General features: G+C 46.7%; 2 protein-coding genes across 5 annotated transcripts in view; one reads left to right on the top strand and one right to left on the bottom strand.

The window, feature by feature from the left end:
* CTU2 (cytosolic thiouridylase subunit 2) overlaps positions 1–27661 on the top strand; it is a 52162-nt gene that overhangs the window by 3700 nt on the left and 20801 nt on the right. For 2 of the 3 annotated variants that reach the window (XM_088447338.1, XM_088447339.1), the window contains exons 3-14: positions 248–326; positions 2979–3038; positions 8135–8195; positions 9396–9505; positions 11531–11844; positions 12075–12210; positions 12773–12904; positions 14868–14959; positions 15055–15155; positions 15401–15536; positions 15704–15770; positions 16353–16411. In XM_088447338.1, coding sequence (XP_088303464.1) covers positions 248–326; positions 2979–3038; positions 8135–8195; positions 9396–9505; positions 11531–11844; positions 12075–12210; positions 12773–12904; positions 14868–14959; positions 15055–15155; positions 15401–15536; positions 15704–15770; positions 16353–16411 — 1347 coding nt within the window. Of the gene's footprint in view, positions 1–247; positions 327–2978; positions 3039–8134; positions 8196–9395; positions 9506–11530; positions 11845–12074; positions 12211–12772; positions 12905–14867; positions 14960–15054; positions 15156–15400; positions 15537–15703; positions 15771–16352; positions 16412–18970; positions 19279–27661 lie in introns of those variants that run through there. The other variant, XM_088447340.1, reaches the window with a different exon arrangement.
* The window catches only part of PIEZO1 (piezo type mechanosensitive ion channel component 1 (Er blood group)), a 280589-nt gene continuing 274430 nt past the window's right edge, over positions 21503–27661 (bottom strand). The window contains exon 51 of one of the 2 annotated variants that reach the window (XM_088447336.1): positions 21503–22642. In XM_088447336.1, the coding sequence (XP_088303462.1) occupies positions 22393–22642 (250 nt within the window). In that variant the 3' untranslated portion in view covers positions 21503–22392. The remainder of the gene's footprint in view (positions 22643–27661) is intronic. The other variant, XM_088447335.1, reaches the window with a different exon arrangement.

Genomic DNA, 27661 nt, shown 5'->3' on the forward strand with positions numbered 1-27661 from the left:
TAGCAAAACTGTAGCAGTGCATGCTGGGTTATGTAGTTCCATAACAGCTGGAGTGTCAAGGTTAGCCAACACTGTATTAACTATTTCTCCATATCTGACCACTTGAAATGTGTAGAGAGGAGTACTTTCTGTAAGATAGATAGATTGTAACAGTCTGCAGGCTGATTTTGAGGTATAATGGTACATGTGTTCATTATGCGTCATGTCACCTGTTTGTGTGATACGTTACTGTTTCCCTTTTCTATAGGACCTGCTTCAAAGAATATTTTGTGCACAAATTCCGAGCTATGCTGGGTAAAAACAGAGTAGTATATCCAGGAGAGAAGGTACCAATATGAATACACAATGCAGGATATTGTCATATAATGGTTACTTGCAAAAATACTATTATTTTGAGCAGTAAACTGCTGCAATTCCTGGCGCTGTTGATAAATATAATCATAATATTCAAAAACCAGCTGCAAGTAATAGCGGTGGGGTTAGGACCGCAGAGATATAACTCTAGTTGAAAGCACAAAATTCACATATAGCGATTACTGCGCTATATTTGGTTTGAAAAAATGTGAATGAAAATCAGTAAATCTGCTCTCTAATGAAAAAACATGAGGCTTGTTTTATATATATATCACTAATCATGGTTTATTTTAAATAAAAATATGAGCACATCTTAAAAACAAAACTCAAAAGAAAATAGTTCCCATATAAATAACAAATTACATTTCAGAAATGGTAAAAGTGAGGCTGTTTCTAAAGGTGCATACACACTAGCCGATTTGCTCCATGAGCGATATCATGTAGTGTGTCCCCAGCAGGGGTGTGCTCAGTGTTGTTAACGACACTGAGCACAAACACTGAACGATATCGTTCAGTGCCAGGCTCCCTCCCTCATTCCCGAACATGCAACAGCCTGACAAATTGTGTCAGGTTGGCCTGCATGTTCCTGCGATGAACGACAACTACAAACGACCAGCGGAAGCGCGCATCGCTGGTAGTTATCGTTCATCGTTTTTGCGCAAAAAATTAACAATATTTTGGACGACAGTGTGTACGCACCTTTACTGTAACATAAATCCAAGCCACATAGAAAGATACTAATTTGTTATAATGTATAGACAACTTGATTGTTAATTAGTTTCCGTTTCAGATACACTCCGTCAACACCGCAATGAATGAGATAAAAAATGATTAATGAAATACAGTCTCTAGTTCATATAAATATGTATAAAAAAAAACGCTATTTTGATGTGTACACTGCCATATAGGAGTAATCCATGCACACTGGCGTCTCAGTAGTGCACTTGTGGAACGCGGAATTACCTTGATAATGAAACTGCCAGTGTGACATATTTATATGAACTAGAGACTATTTCATTAATCCAGTTTTTTATCTCATTCATTGAGGTGTTGATGGAGTGTATTTGAAACGGATACTAATTAACAACCAAGTTGTCTATACATTATAACAAGTTAGTATCTTTCTATGTGGCTTGGATTCATGTTACAATAAGAAACAGCCTCACTTTTACCATTTATGAAATGTCATTTGTTATTTATATGTGAACTATTTTCTTTTGAGTTGAGTTTTTAAGATGTGCTCATATTTTTATTTAAAATAAACCATGATTAGTGATGTATATAAAACAAGCCTCATGATTTTCATTAGAGAGCAGATTTACTGATTTTCATTCACATTTTCTCAAACCAAATATATCTCAAAACTTAGCGCAGTAATCGCTATATGTGAATATAATGGTTCCGGTTTCTGCTGACCTTGTTAGCGCGTTCACAACAATGCACAGAGGCTGATTGAGAATTTAATTCCTTTTATCGCTGATTTTATTGATGAGATCTTCCTCTATTTAGTCCAGAGGTTCCCAAACCTTTTTGAATCACGGCGCTCTAGAGTATCAGCATTTTTTCCACGGCACCCCTGGGCCAAAAATGTCTTATTGCGAAATAAAAATTAAATGAAGTATATTGTGCTTCTATGTCACCCTTAGGGTCAGTGATGTGGTGGTTGACAGAGCTGTGCTTCTATTTGTCCACATTTTTTGATAGGCAAAACCAGTTCTAATGGCTGCCAATCACATTGACTAAAAATAATTTTATTTGGTACTGGGCCACCAACCTGAGGCACCCCTGCAAGGGCCATGAGGCACCCAGTTTGGGAACCACTGGTTTAGTCTCTTGTTATAGTCTGTGGTTACAAAAAGCTTTAATCTTTTTTTTTTTTTTTTTTTAGGCAAAAACTTTAAAATACCAACCGCAAAACAATTTTTTAGGTTGCTTTTGATTAAGATTATTCCTTAGTTCTTTTGGGAACTGGTCTGGTAGTGGCTCAGTAAAGCCTACTCACCCTTTTAATTTTATTGAACATTAATAACATCACTATAATTGTTGTTCCTTTATATTAGACACATCCTTATGATACCACTGCCCTCTATCTCTGTGCCATCAGCAACTCAGGCACATATTCGGTAGCTCAACTACTCAGATAATTTTGCTCAGAGCTGTTTCTTTCCACTGCAAGTCATCTTGGACACGCCAGTACTTAGATTCTACTAAAAAGAAAAATTACAGTTAATGTATGTACTTTATTATTGTCTACCACTGTCTGATCAAATAACTACGATAACCCCATCTGTGTGGCGGAGTACCCACCTGATTGCAAGGGAGGTGCATCTGGATAGTTTGATTATAAGAAAGCTGAGGATGTTGTAAAGATCGCTCCAGTAGCAGTCTCAATCTGACGCATTTCATTGTGGCATAACCCTCAACTTCATCAGATGAACAACAGAACAAAATGCATCAGGTACGATGCTTCGGCTACAGTTGGACCGGTCTTTACAACATCCTCAGTTTACTAATAAACAATACTAAAGACCTGTTTAAACTAATGTGGTGACCTTACTTGCCCAGACTGCGGAATAAAACAAACGATTAAATATTCAGGTAAAGATATGTGCTGTGCTTTCCAGGTTCTCCTGGCCTATTCAGGTGGCCCATCATCAAGTGCAATGATCAAACAAGTTCAAGAGGTAAACAATTCCATTATTAATATTCATTGCTTATACTCGGTTTCTACTGTATATCCGCTGATACTTTATGCTCTTACTTCTTAGATTTATAAATGTAAAGAGATAGCAGTAGTTTATATATGTTTTAGTAGAGGAGTTATCATATCTAACACCTCTCTATAGCTGTGAGCATAGCTCACCTTATTACTTAAAGTCCATCCTACAACCGAAGATTCAAAGTACAGTAAATAAAGCTTCCCACATGTACTAATTCACATGCTTATGGTGCATACACATGGTCCGATATAGCTGCCCATCCACTACACGACATAGAAATGACAGCACGAGTACGACATTGTAATCGTGCAGTCATGTGTCAGTCTGTGATGAGCCTGCACTGAAGGAGCAGTCGTTCAGTGCAGGCTCATCAATCATCTGGTAACATGCTGACGTTATCGTCAGGTTGACCAGCATGTTTGCCCGGTGATAGATGTCCAATACGACCAGCGTGCACGCACATCGCTGGTAGTATTAGACATTAAACTGCACGATTTGCGGGCGATTACCAAGCGATTGAGCGATAACGACGGTCGTTATTGCTCAATCTCTAGGTTTATTCGCCTAATGGATGGGCAGCACGTCAGATGAACGATTGAACGATTTCAGCCTGTATTAAAATGAATGCAATCGACCAAATCTGACTGCAAACACATCAGATGTCAGATATAGTTATCTGACAAACGGGAACGCGCATCGTTCATCGTTGCACACATGTCAGATTTTTCTTTCAGATATGAACGATTTTTAAAATCGTTATCGTTCAGATCTGAAGAAAAATCAGACCGTGTGTATGCACCATTAGTAAATTTTTCTGAATTATCGGACATTTCAGAAAGTAGTCAACCATCTGTAGGATCAAATTGTACGGCGTCGTTTGTTTGGGCACTGGGTTTGTTGACCTTAATGTGGTATAAGCCTGATCCCACATGCTTCACACCACTTCCTGGTCACCTGTCCATGGAAATGAGCCCCTAACAGTTTTCTGTCCTGACTGTTCAGCTCCAATCCAAAAGGCTAGTAATAATATCAGGACAGCACACACTGCAGGGGTTAGACAGCTGGACAAGGATCAGTAACAATTTGCATAAGTGACCACAACATTGACTGTATAGAGGCTCCCAATGTGATCATGTAAAGTGGTCCATCATCATATAGCCTCATCATGCAAGCATTGGGGGTCTATAACTCCAACATACACGTCTCTTCAGGCCTCCATACAGTCCCCAGTAATCTGTCACTCTCCAGCTGTTGTGGAGCTACAAATCAATGCATACCTTAGCAACGTCTAACTAGACAGCCATGCTGGGATTTGTTGTTCCCCTCCTAACAACTTGCCAGCAATGGAATTTTTAAAGGAAGGAGCAGCCGGCTGTGGTTAGAAACCTGTACATAGAGGGAGGGGAATATTACCAATGGCTCTGCCTACCTCTGCCTGTATAACTTGGTTATATATTTACTGCTGGTTACTGCTTCCATCTTACTGGTGTCATGTACTTCATGGCCTCTGCTGAGAGCTAACCGGATCATTCAACAGAAAAGAAGCCGTCAGGTACATGGATCGGAGGAAAGAGGTGAGTGTGAGTAGCATGGCCATGGGGAGCTGCTCCTGATACAGGCCCCTGCTGCTTCTACAGTAATACTGGAGCCAGAGGGGAGAGAGTTGCTTCCTCTACTGCCATGTTACAATGGGGCTAGAGGGACAGCAGGCAGGATAAGGCTGAGGAGAGAGCTGCTTCCTCTACTGCCATGTTACAATGGGGCAGGGGATAGAAGGGACAGCAGGCAGGATAAGGCTGAGGAGAGAGCTGCTTCCTCTACTGCCATGTTACAATGGGGCTAGAGGGACAGCAGGCAGGATAAGGCTGAGGAGAGAGCTGCTTCCTCTACTGCCATGTTACAATGGGGCAGGGGATAGAGGGACAGCAGGCAGGATAAGGCTGAGGGAGAGAGCTGCTTCCTCTACTGCATGTTAAAATGGGGCAGGGGATAGAGGGACAGCAGGCAGGATAAGGCTGGGGAGAGAGCTGTTTCCTCCACTGAAATGTTACAATGGGGCTAGAGGGACAGCAGACAGGATAAGGCTGAGGGAGAGAGCTGCTTCCTCTACTGCCATGTTACAATGGGGCAGGGGATAGAGGGACAGCAGGTAGGATAAGGCTGAGGGAGGGAGCTGCTTCCTCTACTGCCATGTTACAATGGGGCTAGAGGGACAGCAGGCAGGATAAGGCTGGGGAGAGAGCTGCTTCCTCTACTGCCATGTTACAATGGGGCAGGGGATAGAGGGACAGCAGGCAGGATAAGGCTGAGGGAGAGAGCTGCTTCCTCTACTGCCATGTTACAATGGGGCAGGGGATAGAGGGACAGCAGGCAGGATAAAGCTGAGGGAGAGAGCTGCTTCCTCTACTGCCATGTTACAATGGGGCTAGAGGGACAGCAGGCAGGATAAGGCTGAGGGAGAGAGCTGCTTCCTCTACTGCCATGTTACAATGGGGCTAGAGGGACAGCAGGCAGGATAAGGCTGAGGAGAGAGCTGCTTCCTCTACTGCCATGTTACAATGGGGCAGGGGATAGAGGGACAGCAGGCAGGATAAGGCTGAGGGAGAGAGCTGCTTCCTCTACTGCATGTTAAAATGGGGCAGGGGATAGAGGGACAGCAGGCAGGATAAGGCTGGGGAGAGAGCTGTTTCCTCCACTGAAATGTTACAATGGGGCTAGAGGGACAGCAGACAGGATAAGGCTGAGGGAGAGAGCTGCTTCCTCTACTGCCATGTTACAATGGGGCAGGGGATAGAGGGACAGCAGGTAGGATAAGGCTGAGGGAGGGAGCTGCTTCCTCTACTGCCATGTTACAATGGGGCTAGAGGGACAGCAGGCAGGATAAGGCTGGGGAGAGAGCTGCTTCCTCTACTGCCATGTTACAATGGGGCAGGGGATAGAGGGACAGCAGGCAGGATAAGGCTGAGGGAGGGAGCTGCTTCCTCTACTGCCATGTTACAATGGGGCAGGGGATAGAGGGACAGCAGGCAGGATAAGGCTGAGGGAGAGAGCTGCTTCCTCTACTGCCATGTTACAATGGGGCAGGGGATAGAGGGACAGCAGGCAGGATAAGGCTGAGGGAGAGAGCTGCTTCCTCTACTGCCATGTTACAATGGGGCAGGGTATAGAGGGACAGCAGGCAGGATAAGGCTGAGGGAGAGAGCTGCTTCCTTTACTGCCATGTTACAATGGGGATAGAGGGACAGCAGGCAGGATAAAGCTGAGGGAGAGAGCTGCTTCCTCTACTGCCATGTTACAATGGGGCAGGGGATAGAAGGGACAGCAGGCAGGATAAAGCTGAGGGAGAGAGCTGCTTCCTCTACTGCCATGTTACAATGGGGCAGGGGATAGAGGGACAGCAGGCAGGATAAGGCTGAGGGAGAGAGCTGCTTCCTCTACTGCCATGTTACAATGGAGCAGGGGATAGAGGGACAGCAGGCAGGATAAGGCTGAGGGAGAGAGCTGCTTCCTCTACTGCCTTGTTACAATGGGGCAGGGGATAGAGGGACAGCAGACAGGATAAGGCTGAGGGAGAGAGCTGCTTCCTCTACTGCCATGTTACAATGGGGCAGGGGATAGAGGGACAGCAGGCAGGATAAGGCTGAGGGAGAGAGCTGCTTCCTCTACTGCCATGTTACAATGGAGCTAGGGGAACAGCAGGCAGGATAAGGCTGAGGGAGAGAGCTGCTTCCTCTACTGCCATGTTACAATGGGGCAGGGGATAGAGGGAAAGCAGGCAGGATAAGGCTGAGGGAGAGAGCTGCTTCCTCTACTGCCATGTTACAATGGGGCAGGGGATAGAGGGACAGCAGGCAGGATAAGGCTGAGGGAGAGAGCTGCTTCCTCTACTGCCATGTTACAATGGGGCATAGGATAGAGGGACAGCAGGCAGGATAAGGCTGAGGGAGAGAGCTGCTTCCTCTACTGCCATGTTACAATGGAGCTAGAGGAACAGCAGGCAGGATAAGGCTGAGGGAGAGAGCTGCTTCCTCTACTGCCATGTTACAATGGGGCAGGGGCTAGAGGGACAGCAGGCAGGTTAAGGCTGAGGGTGGGAGCTGCTTCCTCTACTGCCATGTTACAATGGGGCAGGGGATAGAGGGACAGCAGGCAGGATAAGGCTGAGGGAGAGAGCTGCTTCCTTTACTGCCATGTTACAATGGGGATAGAGGGACAGCAGGCAGGATAAAGCTGAGGGAGAGAGCTGCTTCCTCTACTGCCATGTTACAATGGGGCAGGGGATAGAAGGGACAGCAGGCAGGATAAGGCTGAGGGAGAGAGCTGCTTCCTCTACTGCCATGTTACAATGGGGCAGGGGATAGAGGGACAGCAGGCAGGATAAGGCTGAGGGAGAGAGCTGCTTCCTCTTTTGCCATGTTACAATGGGGCAGGGGATAGAGGGACAGCAGGCAGGATAAGGCTGAGGGAGAGAGCTGCTTCCTCTACTGCCATGTTACAATGGGGCAGGGGATAGAAGGGACAGCAGGCAGGATAAGGCTGAGGGAGAGAGCTGCTTCCTCTACTGCCATGTTACAATGGGGCAGGGGATAGAGGGACAGCAGGCAGGATAAGGCTGAGGGAGAGAGCTGCTTCCTCTACTGCCATGTTACAATGGGGCAGGGGATAGAGGGACAGCAGGCAGGATAAGGCTGAGGGAGAGAGCTGCTTCCTCTATTGCCATGTTACAATGGGGCAGGGGATAGAGGGACAGCAGGCAGAATAAGGCTGAGGGAGAGAGCTGGGGAAGCGGAACTGTCTGATGTGATCTACTGACAGGAGAATCGTGTCCCTGACATGGCACATCCAGTATCTAATCGTTTTCTTTGGTATGTTCAGGGATGTTACAGTAAACACAGAACAATGTTTGTAGAAATGTCAGTCTGTATCTTTACATGGTTATCACATTGAAGCAATGAAAAGATGCATCTTACTCTGTTTTATTGAGGTTTTTGTGTTTAGTTAAACTTAAAGGAAACCTGAGGACACCTTATTTGCCGGTATTGTAAAATTTTGTTTTTCAGGGTTTGAGTCGTGATGCTCCTAAAAAGTTGCGTTTTTACCCTGGGATTCTTTTCATTGATGGTGAGTCTGTACGACATCTGAGTAGGTCCAGGACCCAAAGTTATTGGTGTTGGACCTAAAGACGGTCTCTTCAAATTCTCTTGAACCATTCTTCAATATTATTGTACTAGTAATATGGTCTGGGTCACCCAGGGTACGCCCGACTATACTGGCGCTGAATGGCTCTCTCCTCTCCTGTTCCATCTCCATTGGGCCCCCACTCCTACTGCGCACGCACGACGGAGTCACTGTCTATTATTATATAGATTAGGGACCAGTTAGCTGGTAGCGCATTGCAGGCAGCCTCCATGTAACTAACAACCTTTGACTGACTTCCTCTACTAACAGTCATCCGTCATGAATGCCCTAAACTAGGGCTGGAAGCAACCCAACAAGCCTATTCCCACTGAGGTCATTGGATGCACCTCTTCTCCGGCTTCTGCTTAGATCCTAATACTCCTAGATTTTCTTTACTAGCTCCTAATATGTAAAGGATTCTGTCCACCACCCGCCATAACTATTACAGTCTAAGCAGATCACGTTTCACCTGACCATGCAGAAAATCCTGCTAGCAGATCTGTGTTTAAATTTGTCTTTTCATGTGTGTCCACCGATGCAAATGTTCAGCAACTAGATTGCCTCATTCCCAATGTTTGGGTACCTTTTTAAATACAGGGTCAGTGATTCCATCTTCCTCTTTATGGCTCAGATTTAGAGATGGATGCAAATCCCGGTGCTACTGTCATTCCGTATGCAGCGGATTTGCCAAAATATGCTAATGAATCAGTAGGAGCACGCACAGAAAACTGTCCCGACACACAACTGCGTTTTCTCCTACATCCACCAGGGGACACTGGAGATCAAGACACTGGGTATAGACGGCTGGATGAGTGGAGCTGGCACTTTACCAGCCCTCCGTTGCCTCCTCCAAAGGCGAACTACCTGTAATTCACTTTGCGAGTAAATTCTCTCTGTGACTTTTGTCGCTAATCCATCGCCACGTGTACGCAGTGGCAAAAAAAAAAAATGCACTGCTGCGTCTAACATCTATATTTCTTCCATTTCTGAATCATGCTCTATGTCAGATGTCTTATATTCTGAAAAGCTCCCGAATGTTCCATGTTTATATGCATTTGTGAATGTTATTAGCGACTCTTGTAGTTATAATTCTTAGTTGTGCGTCCAATCACCTGTAAAATGACGGTTATATCTCTTACACAGAAGGGGCAGTGTGCGCTCAGAGTTGGGAGGAGAGGGACCGGGTCATTGCCGAAATCCGAAATGTTTTACAAGAGACCACTTTCCCGTTCCACGTTGTGCACTTGGAGCAGGTAAGGCTGTATGGGAGGTGCTGATGGATCTATATATACACAGGCTAGTAGGTTTATTAATCACTGGAGATGTTGTCACAGAGAGGATGTCCTGTACAAAGCAAAGAGAAGTCACAGCCCAGATGAGTGTAAGATGGTCTGGCCAGCGCATAGCAAGGTGCTTACCCACCTTCCGCTCTTGCGGGATGCCTGGGCAAACTAGACGTGTGGGAGGGCGGAAGAGGATCTCTGTACAAAAGTGTAAGCATCCAAACGCTCTTAATAATAAACCCCCCCCAAAAAAACTTCTGCTTTGCTTAGCTTGCCTATGGCGTACTCACAAGATGGACATGGGAAGCTTTTTTTTTCCCCTACATTGTGCAGAGTGCGCCTAGAAAACCAGATTCTGTGCAGAGGTGCTACCGTAAGGAGCATTCATCTTATTACAAGTATAAGAGACTGGATCCATCAGCTCAGAGCTAGTACAAAAAATAGGTACAAATGGGAATTCACTGCAGGCCCCAAAAGCTCGTCCCATCTCCAACACTATTTTATGTGAGTAATCTCGCTACAATCTTGTTTTTGCACTGCGCAACACAAGCAGCACCGCGTCGTACATACTCGGTGCTGGGCTCTCCATCCGGCCCCTCCTGTCAGCAGGTGTAGCCTTCTGCTGATCGGCAAACTCGTGCCCTGTCAGAAATCTAGCCACCAAATCCAGGCACCACCAAAGGGGGAGTTTGTGTCGTGCCTCAGGTTTACACTTCTGAAATGAGGCCCTGTGCAGACAGCCACCGTGTTTTCTGAACTGGTATTCATGAGAAGAGGCTCTATTGGTTCAAGTACCTGTAGTGACCATACTGGTCACATGGTACTGGTTCCTAGTGACCCATAAATGGCAATCTCAGGAATATTAGTCTGTCTGCAGAGTGTGTTAATGACGGGTACATTTTAATTAATTGATGCTCATTATTGGTAGCCTAGAGACTATTCCTTCATCTCGTATAGGTTTATAATAGGGAGATGTATCAAGTCATTTAAAGACTGGAGAAATTGCCCATAGCAACCAATCATCTACCTATTATTTTATATAATGCACTTCAAAAATGCTACCTCAGTCCGATCGGTTGCTATGGGCAGTTTCTCCATTAGTCCACTTCTTCACTCTTGACCAGAGATGGGGAACCTCAGGCCCGGGGGCCGTATAAGGCCTCGGAATCATTTGGTCTGCCCATCTCAGCTTTTTTCTGCTAGCCTCATCTGGATACCAGGGTGCATATAATGGCCCCCTGCAGCCAGAATCTATGCAGCAGTGCCGCCTGGAGCATCCTTAGGTTGCTGCCCTTAGAGCTCCCCGGAGCATCCTCAGGATGCTCCAGGCATTGCTGTAATCACTAGCGATTGTGGCCCCTGTCCCGTGTGACGTCACATGGAGGGAGCGTGGCCTGCATCAGGCCCGCGAATAATGTTATATATGTCTAAATGGCCCTCGGCAGAACAAAGGTTCCCCACCCCTGAGCTAGACAGTGTGATACATCTTCCCCCTAAGTGTGATGCAGGATATCTGTCCTCAATAACCTTTCATCTAGACGCAACTGAAAAGGGCCTTATTTATCAACGAGTCTTATCATATACAACGTGATAAATGGTGCTGCAGCCAATCAGCTCCCAACTGTCATTTTTCAAACAGATGACCGTTAGGAGCTGATTGGCTGGAGCACCATTATCATACGCAACGCGTTTTACCACTTGTTGTGAATGACAAAACTCGGTGATAAATAAGGCCCAAACTTTTTTTATTTTTCTTATTAACTATCATCCAGCAATCTGTGCTTCTAGTTACACAAATGGAATGAGGAGGTATAAATTGTGGCATCTTTAATATGAGTGATTTTTCCTGCTCAGGGTGTGTATGCAGTGCCCGCAGAGATGAATTGCTTCCATATTGTACCACCCTATGCCATCTGGTGTTCCTAACCAATCACACACTTCTCTGGACTGCAGATAAACCCTTCCTCCTCTTTGTTTCTACTCTTTTGGCTGCAGGTTTTCTCTCTGACCAGATCTGTACTGCAGACAAATCACCTTCCAGAGAACACGGAGCAGGCAGAGAATTACAAGCAGGCAGTGAGCAGTTTCTTGGGACAGCAGAGGGCAGAGCTAGAGGATCGGCTATCAGACGCTAATGATGCATTATCTCAGCTGTGTGTTGCAGACTCTGCAGGTCCAGAATGCACTGACACTTTGCCAAACAGCACCCCATGCAGCCGCCCACCCGCAGAACACACCACGGCTCTGATGGAGATCTTTAGCTCTGCCAGGACACAGACTGCCAAACAGGAGCTGCTGCAATCTCTCCGGTGAGCTGCAGGCCTGACCACCTCTGCCTTCATTGTGACCCTGTGCCAACTTCAGCATGGGTAGGGTATGAATGCTCACTGCCATCTCCAACTAATGAATGAGAGAGCTAGAGATTACATAGCGTTATGATGAGGAAGGCAATGATTCCTCCATAATTCATAGTGCCCTCCCATCAGTTATACATGCTAATGATGTATATTCCAGCTAATGCCCTGTGGTAATTTCCCAGGAACCATCTTATCCTGCACGTAGCCCGCACCGGTGGCTATTCCAAGGTGATGACTGGTGAAAGCTGCACACGCCTGGCGGACAGACTGCTCTCCAACATGTCGCTGGGACGCGGGGCCTTTCTGCCATTGGACACTGTGAGTGTCACCTACTGTATATGCTACAATCTTAGCATAGACTACTGGGATTCTTGGAGAAAAAATAACCTTCATAGACTCTAGAGCAGTTCTGAGCAACTGGCAGCCGTCCAGCTGCTGTGTAACTACAAGCCTGGCAGGTTGTTCTGCAGCTCCTAGAGCCGCAGCAGCTGGGGACTCATTCCCTGTTTCTGCTGCAGTGGGACAGCGCCCCTTGTGGCCAAATGCTTATTGGGCAGAGCATCTCCTATACATGGGACTTCTCATCTAGTCAGCAGGAAAGATCCACAAAGCAAATATTATTTTGACAATTTGGTAAATCTTTTTACTGTTGTCTCTTTATGACTGTAAATGTGAGAGCACTAATACTGTGATTTTGTGGTGTAATGTGCTATAGTGTACATCATGTTATTTACTTATGTTGCTGTATTGCCTGTAATGGGACACCCAGCGCTGCGTGTTGGTGGCTGTACAGACATGTGGGCGCTGTAGGTCAGCAGTAATGGCAGTGCACACAGAAGGAGACACTCATCCTATGTTTTTTTTCTCCTCTTCATAACAGGGGTTCTCTGATCACCGGTATGGGGATGTTGTCTTTGTCCGTCCCATGAGAGACTATTCTCTGAAAGAAATTTCCTTTTATAATAGGTTTTTTAATGTCCCATCTGTCTTCATCCCCTCAATGGACACTAAGGTACAGAACCGTTATTTACTGTGTGTGTTTAGCCAATCAGGAAACCACGAGGGGAGGATGAGTGTGGGAATGTGGCTTGTCCCTAGAAAAAGCTGTGCAGCGAGGGGGGGAGAGGATGTGAATTTCACTGTTTGGAGACAAAATGAGCGAATGTGGTTTGCCTTTGAAGAATTTGGGTAGCAGGGTATTCCAAAGAAAGAGCTTGTAAGGAAGAATGATTTCCCCTGGTAGGAGAGGAAGGGAGGCAGCGCGGATTTTCCCCCTGGTAGGAGAGGAAGGGAGGCAGCGTGGATTTTCCCCCTGGTAGGAGAGGAAGGGAGGCAGCGTGGATTTTCCCCCTGGTAGGAGAGGAAGGGAGGCAGCGTGGATTTTCCCCCTGGTAGGAGAGGAAGGGAGGCAGCGTGGATTTTCCCCCTGGTAGGAGAGGAAGGGAGGCAGCGTGGATTTTCCCCCTGGTAGGAGAGGAAGGGAGGCAGCGTTGATTTTCCACCTGGTAGGAGAGGAAGGGAGGAAGCGTGGATTTTCCACATGGTAGGAGAGGAAGGGAGGCAGCGTGGATTTTCCCCCTGGTAGGAGAGGAAGGGAGGCAGCGTGGATTTTCCACATGGTAGGAGAGGAAGGGAGGAAGCATGGATTTTCCACATGGTAGGAGAGGAAGGGAGGCAGCGTGGATTTTCCACATGGTAGGAGAGGAAGGGAGGCAGCGTGGATTTTCCACATGGTAGGAGAGGAAGGGAGGCAGCGTGGATTTTCCCCCTGGTAGGAGAGGAAGGGAGGCAGCGTGGATTTTCCCCCTGGTAGGAGAGGAAGGGAGGCAGCGTGGATTTTCCCCCTGGTAGGAGAGGAAGGGAGGCAGCGTGGATTTTCCCCCTGGTAGGAGAGGAAGGGAGGCAGCATGGATTTTACCCCCTGGCAGGAGAGGAAGGTAGGCAGCTTGAATTTTCCCCCTGGTAGGAGAGGAAAGGAGGAGGCAGCATGGATTCCCCTGGTAGAGAGAGGGAGGCAGCGTGGATTCCCCTGGTAGAGAGAAGAAGGGAGGCAGCATGGATTCCCCTGGTAGAGAGAGGAAGGGAGGCAGCGTGGATTCCCCTGGTAGAGAGAAGAGGGGAAGCAGCGTGGATTCCCCTGGTAGAGAGAAGAGGGGAGGCAGCGTGGATTCCCCTGGTAGAGAGAAGAGGGGAGGCAGCGTGGATTCTCCTGGTATAGAGAGGAAGGGAGGCAGCGTGGATTCCCCTGGTATAGAGAGGAAGGGAGGCAGCGTGGATTCCCCTGGTAGGAGAGGAAGGGAGGCAGCGTGGATTCCCCTGGTAGAAGAGGAAGGGAGGCAGCGTGGATTCCCCTCTTAGAGAGATAGGGAGGCAGCATGGATTCCCCTGGTAGGAGAGGAAAGGAGGAGGCAGCGTGGATTCCCCTGGTAGAGAGAGGGAGGCAGCGTGGATTCCCCTGGTAGAGAGATAGGGAGGCAGCATGGATTCCCCTGGTAGAGGAAAGGAGGCAGCGTGGATTCCCCTGGTAGAGAGAGGAAGGGAGGCAGCGTGGATTCCCCTGGTACAGAGAGGGAGGCAGCGTGGATTCCCCTGGTAGGAGAGGAAGGGAGGCAGCGTGGATTCCCCTGGTAGAGCGATAGGGAGGCAGCATGGATTCCCCTGGTAGGAGAGGAAGGGAGGAGGCAGCGTGGATTCCCCTGGTAGGAGAGGAAGGGAGGAGGCAGCGTGGATTCCCCTGGTAGGGAGAGGAAGGGAGGAGGCAGCGTGGATTCCCCTGGTAGGGAGAGGAACGGAGGAGGCAGCGTGGATTTCCCTAGTAAGATCAAAAGCATGATTTCCAGAAGAAGAAATTGGAGGTGTGGTTTCCCGTGGCAGACACAAATGCAATGGCGCGTGGCATCCCCTGGGATGAGCTGGGAGATAATGGCTTCCACTTATGGCAGTTAACGGTATGAGATACGTCATTCCTCTTCCAGGCTCCTGAAAATAGCAGCATCCAGCGCCTGTCAGAGTCCTTCATCACCAAGCTGCAGGCAGATTTCCCCTCCACAGTGAGCACAGTTTACAGGTGAGAGATTCTCTTGCTTGGACTGTATGTTGGCCAAAGGAAGAGCACTTACATCGGAAGCACTATTTATTATCTATGAATTGTTATTGCCTCAGGACCAGTGAGAAGCTGAATGTTTCCAGGACAGAGATGAAACGAGAGATCAGCCAGCAGCAGAGGTGTCTGCTCTGTATGTGCGATATAGACACACATGTAGGTGAGGATCTGTTTCTAGCAATAACATAATTAGTGCCCTGTCACCTGTAATGCAGCTGTTTGCTTCCTATTGCTCACTGACCAAGAACCCTGGCTCTATATTGGCTTTGGTTTCACCTTGTGGCAGAACAGGTGTACTGCATGCTCATGGTCACTTCTCTGTGTTAATTGGTCAGTGGGTGTGCAGTGAGGGAGGGGGGTGCAAACTCTTCTGCTTAATAGATCCCTTATCTCTCCTCATGACAGGCCTGACCTCAGCATTCTGTGCCACACAAGTGTCTCAACAGCTCTCTCAGAAGAGACCAAATAACAGCACAGGGCCCGGAAAGCAATGCTGCACGGGAGGACGGGGCTGTGCGAGACCAGGCTCTCATCCCACCAGGTGACCTTTATCCTCTCCGGCTGCCATTATCATACAGCAGTCCCTGCAATACATCCCTCCATTCATTTCAGTAGAATTTTAAATTACAGAACACAATGGGGTGCAGGCTGCTTATTGAATAGAGAAATAGGACATCCATCTAACATAACTTTGTATTTCGCCCCCAGCGCTCCTGATACACAAGACCTCGTGCGTTTGTTATGCTACAGCTGTAGAGTGACCGTCAAGGATCTGGTGAGTGACACAATGTAGGAGGAGACACTACGTACAGGGGAGACATTCTGTTCAGTTGAACCAATATGCAGCCGCTCACTGGGCCCTAATGACATCAGCAATGTCCTAGGCTGAATGCTCAGGGATATTGGATTATATACCAAATGGCTGACACCACTGGCAGTAGGAGATGGATACGCTTTAAAATGGCATCGACAAACTCTATTGTACAATATATTCTGTAACTTATAATGTATCTGTGGGCTATAAAAAAACAAACAAATGAAGTGTTTCTAGAACAAGTAATTGCCCACTATAGCAGGGGGGATCCCCATGTACGTATATTAAGAACTATACGCACTTTACAGGATAGTAAGTGAGCAATAACGGAGCAGAAGCTATACTGTGCCATATACAGATGTAATTTCCATACCCACCAAGTGGTGTGATTGGTTGCTAATATCTACAAGGGTGTGGGGCAATAGTATGAGCAGCTGGTAAGAGGAACAGGGCTCATTTCTCTTCCATGCTTTACAGATAGTAAATAGAAATGACTGTCCTTTAAGTAGTAATAAGATGCCTTATTGTTTTCTGTATTACCAGCCGTCGGTGAGCACCTTGCCCCCGTACATCCTGCAGGAGGCCGAGCACAGAACCCGCAGGTAACCATTAAATCCAGCCAGGGGGATGTTGGGTGTTGTACTCGTACAGCGGGCAGCACCATTTATCACTAGCCTCTACATTATATAGAGATCTGCATCTATTGTGGCTTCGCCTAGGTAGCTGGAAAACTCCCGCGTATGCTCCACCACAGTTTGCTATTCTGATCTGGGTCCTGCATATTGCAGACACTTTGCCCACTGCTTAGACTACCTCTCCACTGACTTATTGACCAAAGCCAAGAAGGTGCTGGCTGAGGCTCCCTGGCCGTATAAATAGAGTTAAAGGTGGCGTCACTCTTCCTATACATTTTTATGGTAGTAGTGTTCAGAACAGGACTTTTGACGGTCTTGTATTGGTGATCAGTGACAGCATCTGCCTCAGGTGATTCTCATTTCACTACATTCTCGCCAGCCAGTGAATAAAGGGGACTGCAAGCTGCGTGCAAGCAGACGCCTATGATCAGGTCTGGGCAGTACAAGGTCCTCACAGAGGAGAAGGAAACAATCTATTTCTTCTTTCTCGTAAGCTAGGTACGCACTGGGTGAAGGGTGAAGCCAACCTGCTAAACGCTTAATGTGACACAGCGATTATCGGATTGGTGAGCGCCTGTACATACACACTGGGCAGTTTCTTGCTCTGTATGTACTTTCCTTTGTTCCCTTGAATGCGATTGGTCGGATCAGGTGTGCAGCACAAAAGATACAGCCTCCTGCACCGACCGTTGTTTCCAGGAGTGTTTGAAGACTTTCATCAGCTAACGCTCCTGCATACGCACAATACAATTATCTGCTCTGTAGCTGTACAGTACATACCCAACTACCAACAGCAAATTGCCGGGAAAATCAGATTGCCCGTTGTCCTGAATATTGAGTGCCCGCCAGATGGCTCACTCTAGACCCTCCTCCACTCCCTGCTGCTTCTTAGCATCATCAGGGCTCGAGGGTATCTCATTCACAGCCTTTATGCCATGCCTAGGGCATCTGCCATAGACTGGGCACAAGGCATTGAGAATAAGAAAATGTTTCTCCGCCAGAGTTGGCCCTGGGCGCTTCCCATATCCAGACATACGAGGAAAGAAAGAGAAAATAGCTGCAGTGCACTATCCAAAAGGTGGATATGGAGCTGATAGACCTAGGCCAGAGAAGGGAAGAACCCAGGATGCCACACCCTGCATCTGTCTATTAGTGACTTTGCCATTGTGGGACGGTATCTACTCACAGGATCCAGCATATACTCTTATAAAAACGGTCACCTCTGTCTCCCTAAGCTGGGCTGGTGTGACAGCCACCCGAGGGACTCTGCACCCACAAATCTCACACACAACTAAAGCCGGGCATACATTATGCAATTATTTGGCAGATCCGGTCAATAATTGCATAGCGTATTGCTGCGCCCGATCAGCAATGATCAGTCAGTCAGGCATGAAAAAACCACCAACCTGCCCGACTGATCTGGTCATTGGTCAGCAGCATCTGGCAGTGTATGTATTGCCGTGGCCAACAGCCCAACATCTCCCTGTTCCTTCACAGGGTATCAACAGGGGGAAACTTATCCTTTCCAGGAATGCAGATATTGTGTCCATGCATTGTGACATAACTCAGTGTATGGCCATGATTTCTGCAGAGTTTCAGGTTGTCAAATAAAATGTCCGTCGGTCTGAATGACTTTATCTGACCAGAGTATGTCCAGCGTAAGAGCCACTTACCTTTAGTATCGTGCCTTCTACGGCAGCAGTAACTAGATCCACCTGCAGACTATCCCACATCAGGAGTGTCTCTAGTTGGCTGGACATAGATAGTCCAGGAGACAATCAGATACATGGGTAATGGTTTGAAACCTTTATTACGTTACCAATTAGTAATGCACTGCCAGAGTATTGCTATTAGGGAATGCTAAAACTGTGGCAGTGCATGCTGGGATATGTAGTCCCACAGCAGCTGGAGTGCCAGGGTTCGCCACCACTGGCCTAGGGTTTTCAGTAAGCGGCATTTAGGAATGAAGGGTGTGAGAATGCTGGACACACACTAGATGATCCTGCTCCTGAGACCAATGCTGGCCTTTTCTCCTCAGCCCAAGTTCAAGATCTCTTTCGGTTTGGCCACTTGTAGTGGGTTGTGGGTTTAGTTAGACCGGCACACACTGGCAGATCATCTTCAGACTATATTAGCCGCAATCCCTAATTTGGGGCTTTATGTACAAAGAATCCGCTTTTGTATGACACCACTTCCTGGCAGGTTGGAGGTGAAAATTGAAAATGGCACTTGCAGTCCCTGTAAATCACGCCGGACTTTATACCGACTGAATGTGTCGTTTACATTTACACCTTTAACCCGCTGGGAATTGGTGACTTACAAAAGCCGCCGGTTCGTACATAAAAGCTCTTGGTCTACGTTACAAAACCTTGAACTCTAATGTGTTCCTGAAACACTACACAAATGTGTGCGGCCATTCACAGGAAACATTTCCCGCTACAGTCTATGAAGGGATGGGACTGGTCACCAAATATCTGCTCTATATACTATTTTCCTTCTCTCTAACATCCCCATCTGTATGATTAGGATGGAGATGAGGAAAGAGATACACGCATTTCTCATTGATGACGGTTCTGATGACATTTGAAGACATCATTATTAATCCCAAGACAAAAAGTGTGCCGTGACAAGATGGCGGAGACCTCGGCTGGATTAAGAAGAGTCAATGAACCATAACGCTCCTTAACAAGGGAATCTGTATTACTCCGCCCTACCACCCCAAGGCCAAACCGGAGTACAGTATTAGTGTTTTATTACATTTTATTTTATTTTAAATGGAAATATATTTATAAGCAGATTGGAACCTTTCATCGAACAATAAATTGGATTTTAAAATGGAAATCTTTATTAGTCTTCTTCAGGGAGCTATCAGAACTACTGTTTTGCGTATCACACAGCACTAGCTTTAGGTCCTGTATCTGCAGGCTATTTGTATAGATCATTTCATGTGATAGTAGCTCTGCTCATCTCCCCGCCTGTGTGATAGCAGCTCTGCTCATCTCCCCGCCTGTGTGATAGCAGCTCTGCTCATCTCCCCGCCTGTGTGATAGCAGCTCTGCTCATCTCCCCGCCTGTGTGATAGCAGCTCTGCTCATCTCCCCGCCTGTGATAGCAGCTCTGCTCATCTCCCCGCCCGTGTGATAGCAGCTCTGCTCATCTCCCCGCCCGTGTGATAGCAGCTCTGCTCATCTCCCCGCCCGTGTGATAGCAGCTCTGCTAATCTCCCCGCCCGTGTGATAGTAGCTCTGCTCATCTCCCCGCCTGTGTGATAGCAGCTCTGCTCATCTCCCCGCCTGTGTGATAGCAGCTCTGCTCATCTCCCCGCCTGTGTGATAGCAGCTCTGCTCATCTCCCCTCCTGTGTGATAGCAGCTCTGCTCATCTCCCCGCCTGTGTGATAGCAGCTCTGCTCATCTCCCCGCCTGTGTGATAGCAGGTCTGGCTGCTCATCTCCCCGCCTGTGTGATAGCAGCTATGGCTGCTCATCTCCCCGCTCGTGTGATAGCAGCTCTGCTCATCTCCCCTCCTGTGTGATAGCAGCTATGGCTGCTCATCTCCCCGCCCAGCTCTCACTTTGCTGAACAACTACCCACATAAAACCATGGTGCTTACTTTAGATTACAGCTGTGCTGGAGAGGGCAGTAGGGGCTGAACACTTTGTAAACAGTGAAAGTTTTTTTGGACGTAATGAGGTTTTCTGTAGTAAAACAGAAAGCTGAAAATGATGATGCGAGTTCTTCTACATACAGAAAATTAGAACACATTCTGGCAATTGCGTCCAACACCCAGGAGCCATAATTCATAAGCAAGCAGTTGTCCCAGCAATACATAGATGAAAGTCTCCTGGACTGACCAACTAAGGAGTTAGCCGCTGAACTGGCTAAAAGTTTTTCCAAAAAGCACTCAAATTGTAAGTTTTTTTGTATGATTGCATTAGGTCAATAATATCGATTTGTAATTATATATATATATATATATATATATATATATACATACACACACACACACACATTAATAAATATATATATAATTTTTTTGAAGCACACATTAATACTAGGGGTGAGCGGGTTCGGTTTTACCCGGATCTTTTTATTGGCTATCGCGGAACATGTGTTTTGGATAGCGAATAAAATCGAGCCAAATTTGCGGTAAAGTGTTGATAAGAACCGAGTAAAACCGAACCCGCTCACCCCTAATTAATACCAATTTTGATAATATCAACTCTGGATATTTAGGAAGCGATCATCGTAACATAATTATTGCCTGTGCCAACTACCTTGACACAGCTTGCCACCCACTGATGTTACCAGGGAAAGAACGGTGGGTGTATAATGAATAGAAAAGGAGCACTTTCATAAAATGTCATTGGTCTGCGGCAAGAAGGAACCAGCGCTGGCAGCCCCTGGTACCACGTCCCGTGCTGATCCTGGAGTTTAGACACAGTGGCAGGCTGAAGTGCCGCAGGTAACCGGTGGGATGGCCTGTGGCAGTGAATGCATGCGGGTGGAGGGCTTTCTCTGCTTGCAGATAATTACTATTGACTATCTGTATGTTCTTTGTGAGACCTCATTGGAGGGGGCACCAGGTGCCCACCAGTGGGATTCTGTAGATATGCTGTTCCCAACACCTTACTCTGACAAAGCTGGGTAGCCAGAAAGCCATAAAGCTCTCACACAGCGACATTGTTAATTTCTCCTGGGGTCATTGTGAGAACAAAACCTTTGATACAAGGTTTTATTTGAGCTATGATTTTTAGCAAGTACAGAGGTGGGGGTGAAGGAATCCTGCCTCGGGTTGGTCATGTAGAGAGGGGACCAAGTGCCCACCTGCCAAGTTCCATGGAAGAGGCCTTCCTAGGTATATAGAATACAAAAATTAAATAGAAACCAACATATGATCAAAGTTTGTTTTCACCTTCTGTCTAGGTTACTTGGGGGTGTTGGGTGAAGGAGCCAAAAATAATAGGGAGTCACATTTAAGTTTCCTGCCTCTTAGGGGTGTAATATAACCTTTTATTGCCCTTGGAGATGTATTTGCAATAGTTTTGTATATACTTAATGCATCATAAAATATTAATCCCCTATTGGTCCCGTTTAAAACGCACTGGACACAATTTTATTTTTTTCACAGATGCCATTTTTAATAGTAAAAATGAAACAAGTAACTTTTTGAAAAACTTGCTTTTGATCAGAAAGCAGAAAAATGAGCAGAGAACCTTAGTGGTTCCTGTCCTGTAATATTGCACATTAGAGGACTGCCCTTGGCACAGTACTCTAAATGCACAGTTGGTATGAGGCACAGAACCTCTGCTATCCGGATGATCTTGTCCCATCTTTAGGAACTGTGCAATGGCACGCACGCACACCGACATCTCCCACAGTGAAAGTTGTTGTTACAGTTTATAAATAGAAGCTCCTTTAGACCATAAAAGTTCTAGAATGACTTATGATAAAGTTCCAAACTTTGGCATTCTTTGAATCCAATCTACTCACAGTCACCCCAGCAAGATCCTGTCGGCACAGATTAAGACTCGCTGTGTATTTAGTAAGATGCAGAATCTCCAATTGTTAAGCAGCAACGTGGATCTTCGTGCTGAAGATTCTGGCCTGGGTGGAGAGTATCTTGATGAGGTCTCCAGTCAGTTTAAGTACTCAGTTGAAAAAGACAGCATCTCAGATTCTGATTAAGGCCACAGTCTGTCAGTGTTTGAGGTTCTGGGTTAAGGACAAAATGTTGACCAAGGTTTCACAGACATAACCTGGTTCTTTCCTTACACTGGATCGGTTGTGTCAACCTCCTGTACTCTCATAAATAGTCATGGAGAATGTCCTCTACTCCCCTTTTTTTATTTATTTATTTTTTACTTCATATCACTTTCTTCTGGCATTCCGATAGATCCAGCATTTACATCCAGCACAATTCTTGTCATGTAACTTACTGTCACCATCCTTAGTCATTCTCAATCGTCCATTTGATCATGGTCTCCGGTGAGCGGTACAAGAAGATCAGTTTGGCATACAGCTCTTCCTCTAGCGCCAGCTCTCCCCGCTCCCGCACCACGTAGATATCTTGGCACAGCTTGAAAATTTTATCTACGCACGGCAGCTCCTCAAACATGATCGAGTGAGAAATCTCGCTGAAGAACCCACGCACAAACGTCCCGATGACCATAACAATCGAAACATACAGTCCCATAATCCTGTGGGGCACAGAAGAGGGTTAGCAATTGCATTTATAAATGACATGTTCAAAAAATATACATTATACAGATGTAACAAAGTTTAAAACACTGACATTTAATGCATCACATGCCGTTCAATCTAACCAAACAATTTTAATGTTCGTGTTTTAATTGTCAAATGTCCTGATTTTTAACCGCTGCAACTTGTGGTTAATAGATACGTTACTTTAATGTCCAATAGTTGTGGTTTTTATTTAATTCCACTCATCTGTACAGGTAATTGGTCAACACAGATGTTATGGCAACATCATGGGTTTTCTTCTGATTCGGTCTCGAACACTAACCCTGCTGGGAATGTTGACAATGTCGTAGTTGTCATCATCATCATCATCAATGTTGACTTGCTGACATTGTGAAGTGTGACATTTTAAATGCCGACAGACAGTTTCATGTATTAGAAGCCACAAATATAACACTTATTTGCAGCGCTCCTTCTCATCCCCCATATTATAGTATAGAAGGACTCCCTCCCTCTCACATGGCATTGAAAAGGATGACCAAACATGAAATACCATATTTATTTATTAATGCTCATGTACTAAAATACCTGCATTTCCCTGCCTACTTGTCATTGGAGCACTATTACTCTGAAGACCTCCTGATATACAGTAAGTCCGGACGTACCATGTCCAAGCAAGCTGAAGCTTTGAGACAATTTGGTTTGAAACTAGCCTTGCCTTCATGTAAGACGAGGAATGGAAACCTACAAGACAGGGCCCAGAGCTCTGAAGCTCTCCTGGTTGTGGAGATGGCCAATAGGAAGGTAGCCCTTCATTTAAGCAAGTTTAAAGCCACCAAATCCAAAGGCTTGAAAGGAAGGTGCTGTAAGGCGGTGAAGCAGCAGGTTGAAATGCCAAGGAGCTATACTCCCTGAAGATCATGAATCTAGGACATCAGTTTATGGAGGCAGGTGCACACTGAGCCCTCAGCCATGCTGAGAATGTCTATGTATCAAGACCTAGTACAAGTTGGTGCTACCTGAATCCCTCGAATGAATTAACTTTTACCTATATGAGTACCCATTAAGCAATGGTACCAGAGAGAATAGGCAGAGCAAAAGGTGATATAACATCTATCAAATGCCATCAAGACCCTTATCCTGAGGCCAAAGTGTTTCACTCTGTTTGAATTCATACGACAGATTGCCATCCAGTGGAACCCCACCTGTCCTCCGTCTGCTGGAAGTCTTCCCTTAGAAGGGTCTGACTGTTAGAAATTTGGGAAGCTGTTCTTTATCTGCAGGATCAAATCCCCTGTAATGGCTGGAACTTTTAGCTCCACCCCTTAGTCTCCTGCTGTAATCTGGCATGGCCAGGGCATCCTTGGTGCATTGGGTAAGCTACCACCGAGGCATTGTCTGAGTGGATGTTGATTGTCCATCCTCACCAAAACAGGATCCTCAGATGGGAGTGCTGAAAACCGCTCTGTATTCCAGCACATTACACAGAAGCTAAGGCTCCACCTATAATCTAAAAGTTGTAGGTACAGCGCCATAGACTCACAATATTCCAGTCCCAGATGAAGAATGGGTGTTCACTGCTCAAGCTGTCTTCCAAATCCACCAGCGGAGCAATGTATGCATTTTATAAAAAACTGGCTTGTGAGTTGCTAGGGAAACTGTTACGAAAGTAGCTCAATATGGAATACCCTCAAATTGCACTATGCAGTTTACACTGCCTAAAGGAGGAAAACAAGTAGACTGAGATGGTCGTGCAATGGAGAACAGATGCCGGTCTGTGAGCTAACAGGGATGTTCCAAGTCCCAATACAGGAATGTATTTGTCCTCTGATGAGAACACCATCTGATGATATCAAACAGAAACACCAGGAAGATCATCAGCTGGAAAACAAGTTGATCTCCAGTAGTCAATGATCCAACTATAATACTTAAATGTCCTCCTAACCCAGCAAGGATGGGAGCTTGGGAGATCACTTTGATCAGCAGATCCTCCCGTCACACACATCCCCACAGAGACCTCAGAACCAGACGCCGTCACTTACCTTTGCGGGCACTCACCCACGGCGTCTTCGGCACTCATAGTGCGGCAGCGGCTCCCTCCTCTCCGGCTGGCTCTGTCAGAATCCTCTCTCCTGCACCCGCAGTTGGCTCCGGCATCTGTGGGGTTGGACTGCAGCACTCCTGTCCATGGGCGCGGATGTTGGATTTGCCCGCATGACTCCGCCTCCACCAAACAGCATCCAGCAACCTCAATAAAAGGATTTCTGCTGCAGTAACTTGTTGCCAGTGCAACAGGACTCTTAGCCTAGTCTAGTGAGCTCCCTTACTGTGCTCCATATAGCGTTCCAGCTGACTTTTCAAGTACTACATTGCTGTGTGTATCCAGCCGTCCTCCATTATACCTGGAGTCCAGTACCTCCCTGTCCTAGCCGGAATACCAGCTGTCCTCCATTATACCTGGAGTCCAGTATCTCCCGGACCTAGCCGGAATACCAGCCGTCCTCCATTATACCTGGAGTTTGGTTAGGACCAGAAGGTACTGGAGTACCAGTCATCCCTCAAATTCCACTCGTCTGATCCACCTGTCTGTGTTCCTTCATGCGCAGGAACTTCATTAGACCCAGTCTTCTCCAGAGAGCACCCGAGTCTAACCAAACAGATCCAAGACCCAGGCCGGGAACACAGCCTCAATCCCCTTCACTTGTGACACAACCAAGCAAAGGATGACTCTCGCTCCCAAATATCTGAGAAGATTAAGTCTTTCCCATGATCTTGGTGATGACTCTTTGAGCTGAAGCTAAGCCAAAACACAAATTGACTGCCAATCTGAGATACTAATAATAAAACGAGTAAGAACAGATAGACAAGGAAGTAAGAAGACCTTGTTCAGAAACTATAGATCGAACCGGATTACCTCAAGGGAACCAACTTGAAATTGAACCCTGGAACAAGAAAAGATCCATCACAAAAACAGTGATTATTGTCTATTTACCCTGTTCATCACAGGTGCCTGGTTCCCGCTGGGGTTCTCCAGCCTCTCTCTGCTCTGCCGGGCTTCAGTCCATTTTAGCTGCTGCTAGCATTCCTCAAACAGCAAGCATGGCAGCATCCAAGATGGTGACTCTAATCGTACCAAATCCACATAGGGGAGATTATAAAGCAGTAACATTCGTGAGGTCTGGAACCTTGTATAAGATCTCGTACATATATATATATATATTATATATATATATATATATATATATATATATATATATATAATGTCAAAATAGGCTACCTAACTGGGTGAAGAGGGGAAGGAAACCTGGTCTTTCTTCCTCTTCTTTGAACAAGAGTTGTCGGAATCAGCTGACTTCTCGCTATCCAAAATATGTAGCCAGCTTGAAGGATGGCACAAAGTCACCTATTCCCTGCTGCCAATAGGAATCCAAAAGGTCAAGAAAACCTTCCCTTTCCTTGGTAGAACTTTTCCAAATCAGACCATCCAAGACTCAATTTCAGCAGGAATTTGCCAGTTCTGCGAATGGTGAATTATCACCAGAGGAGATGAGAAAAAAGATTATGCATGGACTACGCCAGGCCCAATGGCAAAACGGTCTTATCAGGTGATATATTAGTGGGAGCCACAGGCGGCAGGCCGCACGCATCAGGAAAGGAAAGTCTGTTCCCAAAGTACCTCGGCAAAGGGAGAGCAATTGCAAAAGCTCCACATGAACCAGGCCAAAGCTCCTCACCAGGGCAGGATCAACTAAATTAGTGAAATGCCTTGCCAGGGAGTATCTCACATCTAGCCTCAATAAGCCATTAAACGAGAAATACCTGGTGCGAGTGAGCCGCCAGGTCCCATGTGACTCTGCTAGGGCGGTGCGTCTTTTTCGCTCAAAAACGCGTCTTTCTTCTTCAGGGTCCATAGGGCTCCACAGGGAGACAATGGGGTGTAGGTGGTACTTGTAGATCGAGACACCAACAGCAAAGCTTTTTACAATCCCAGGATGCTCCGGTCCTTCCCCCTACACCCTGCCCGTGGCCTGAAGGCAACTCAGTTTCGTTGGTGTCCGGCAGGAGCTGGATCACCCATTAGAACAGTGGGGATGCTATAACTAGCCCACGCTTTATTTTTATGATTTATTTTGTATAATAGAGCAAGCAGCACTAGATAGTCCTCTGGACGTCTGCAATACTGCTCCATCACCCTTTGGCGGCGCCGCGACTTCAGCCCTTGGCTTGGTACTATTGGCGGGGCTCTGGGGGGACCTAGCTAGCAGGGCTCCTCGGACACCAGACTGCAACCGGGACTCAAGGGGACAGGTAAGGCGCGAGTCTATGCGCAGTCTTACCTTCGGTATCAGGAGACAGACCGAAGGCGCTGATGTTCATCCGGGACTCCACTAGACCACCAGGGTATAATATACTGGTGCAGGGCACAGAATACTTAGGCCAGGGACCCTGTGGTTGATGTCAGCATAGGGGAGAATGTCTTGCGGCCCCTCCCCCAGCTCCGGGCGCCATTCCACTGCAGTCTTGCCGGCCCTGAGCTGCTCCTCCCTTACCCTCTGCCCCCTCAGAGATACACGACAGCCATTTTCTGCCTCGGGTCTCCAGCAACACTGTGTCTGGTCTCTCTGTATACCTCTTCCAGGAGCCAGGTTATACAGAACTATTTCCTACCAGCCACTGCGGTCTGTGTAGTTGAATTTAGTGCCCACTGCAGTTATTTTGTATGCTCTGCATTATATGTGACTTGTGCTAGCGCTGCTGTCTGTTTACCTTTCCCTTTCTTTCATTATAACCCTGGAATACTGAGGTATAGGGGTTTCATTGTACCTCACATCTACCTGTATTTGTGAGGGCTATCACACACTGTATATCTGTGTTGCGCACTACACTGTGCCATATTGTACATATATCTGGAACTGTCCCAGATTGTGTTCTACAATCATCCTTGCAGCTATGTCTGGCAAAGGCAAGAATGACAAGCAGCCTGCTGCTCCCACTCTGGTGTCCTGCAAGTCCTCTTT

This window comes from Taudactylus pleione, unplaced genomic scaffold (genome assembly GCF_031769625.1).
Source record: "Taudactylus pleione unplaced genomic scaffold, aTauple2 ptg000430l, whole genome shotgun sequence".
In the NCBI taxonomy this organism is placed as follows: Eukaryota; Metazoa; Chordata; class Amphibia; order Anura; family Myobatrachidae; genus Taudactylus; species Taudactylus pleione.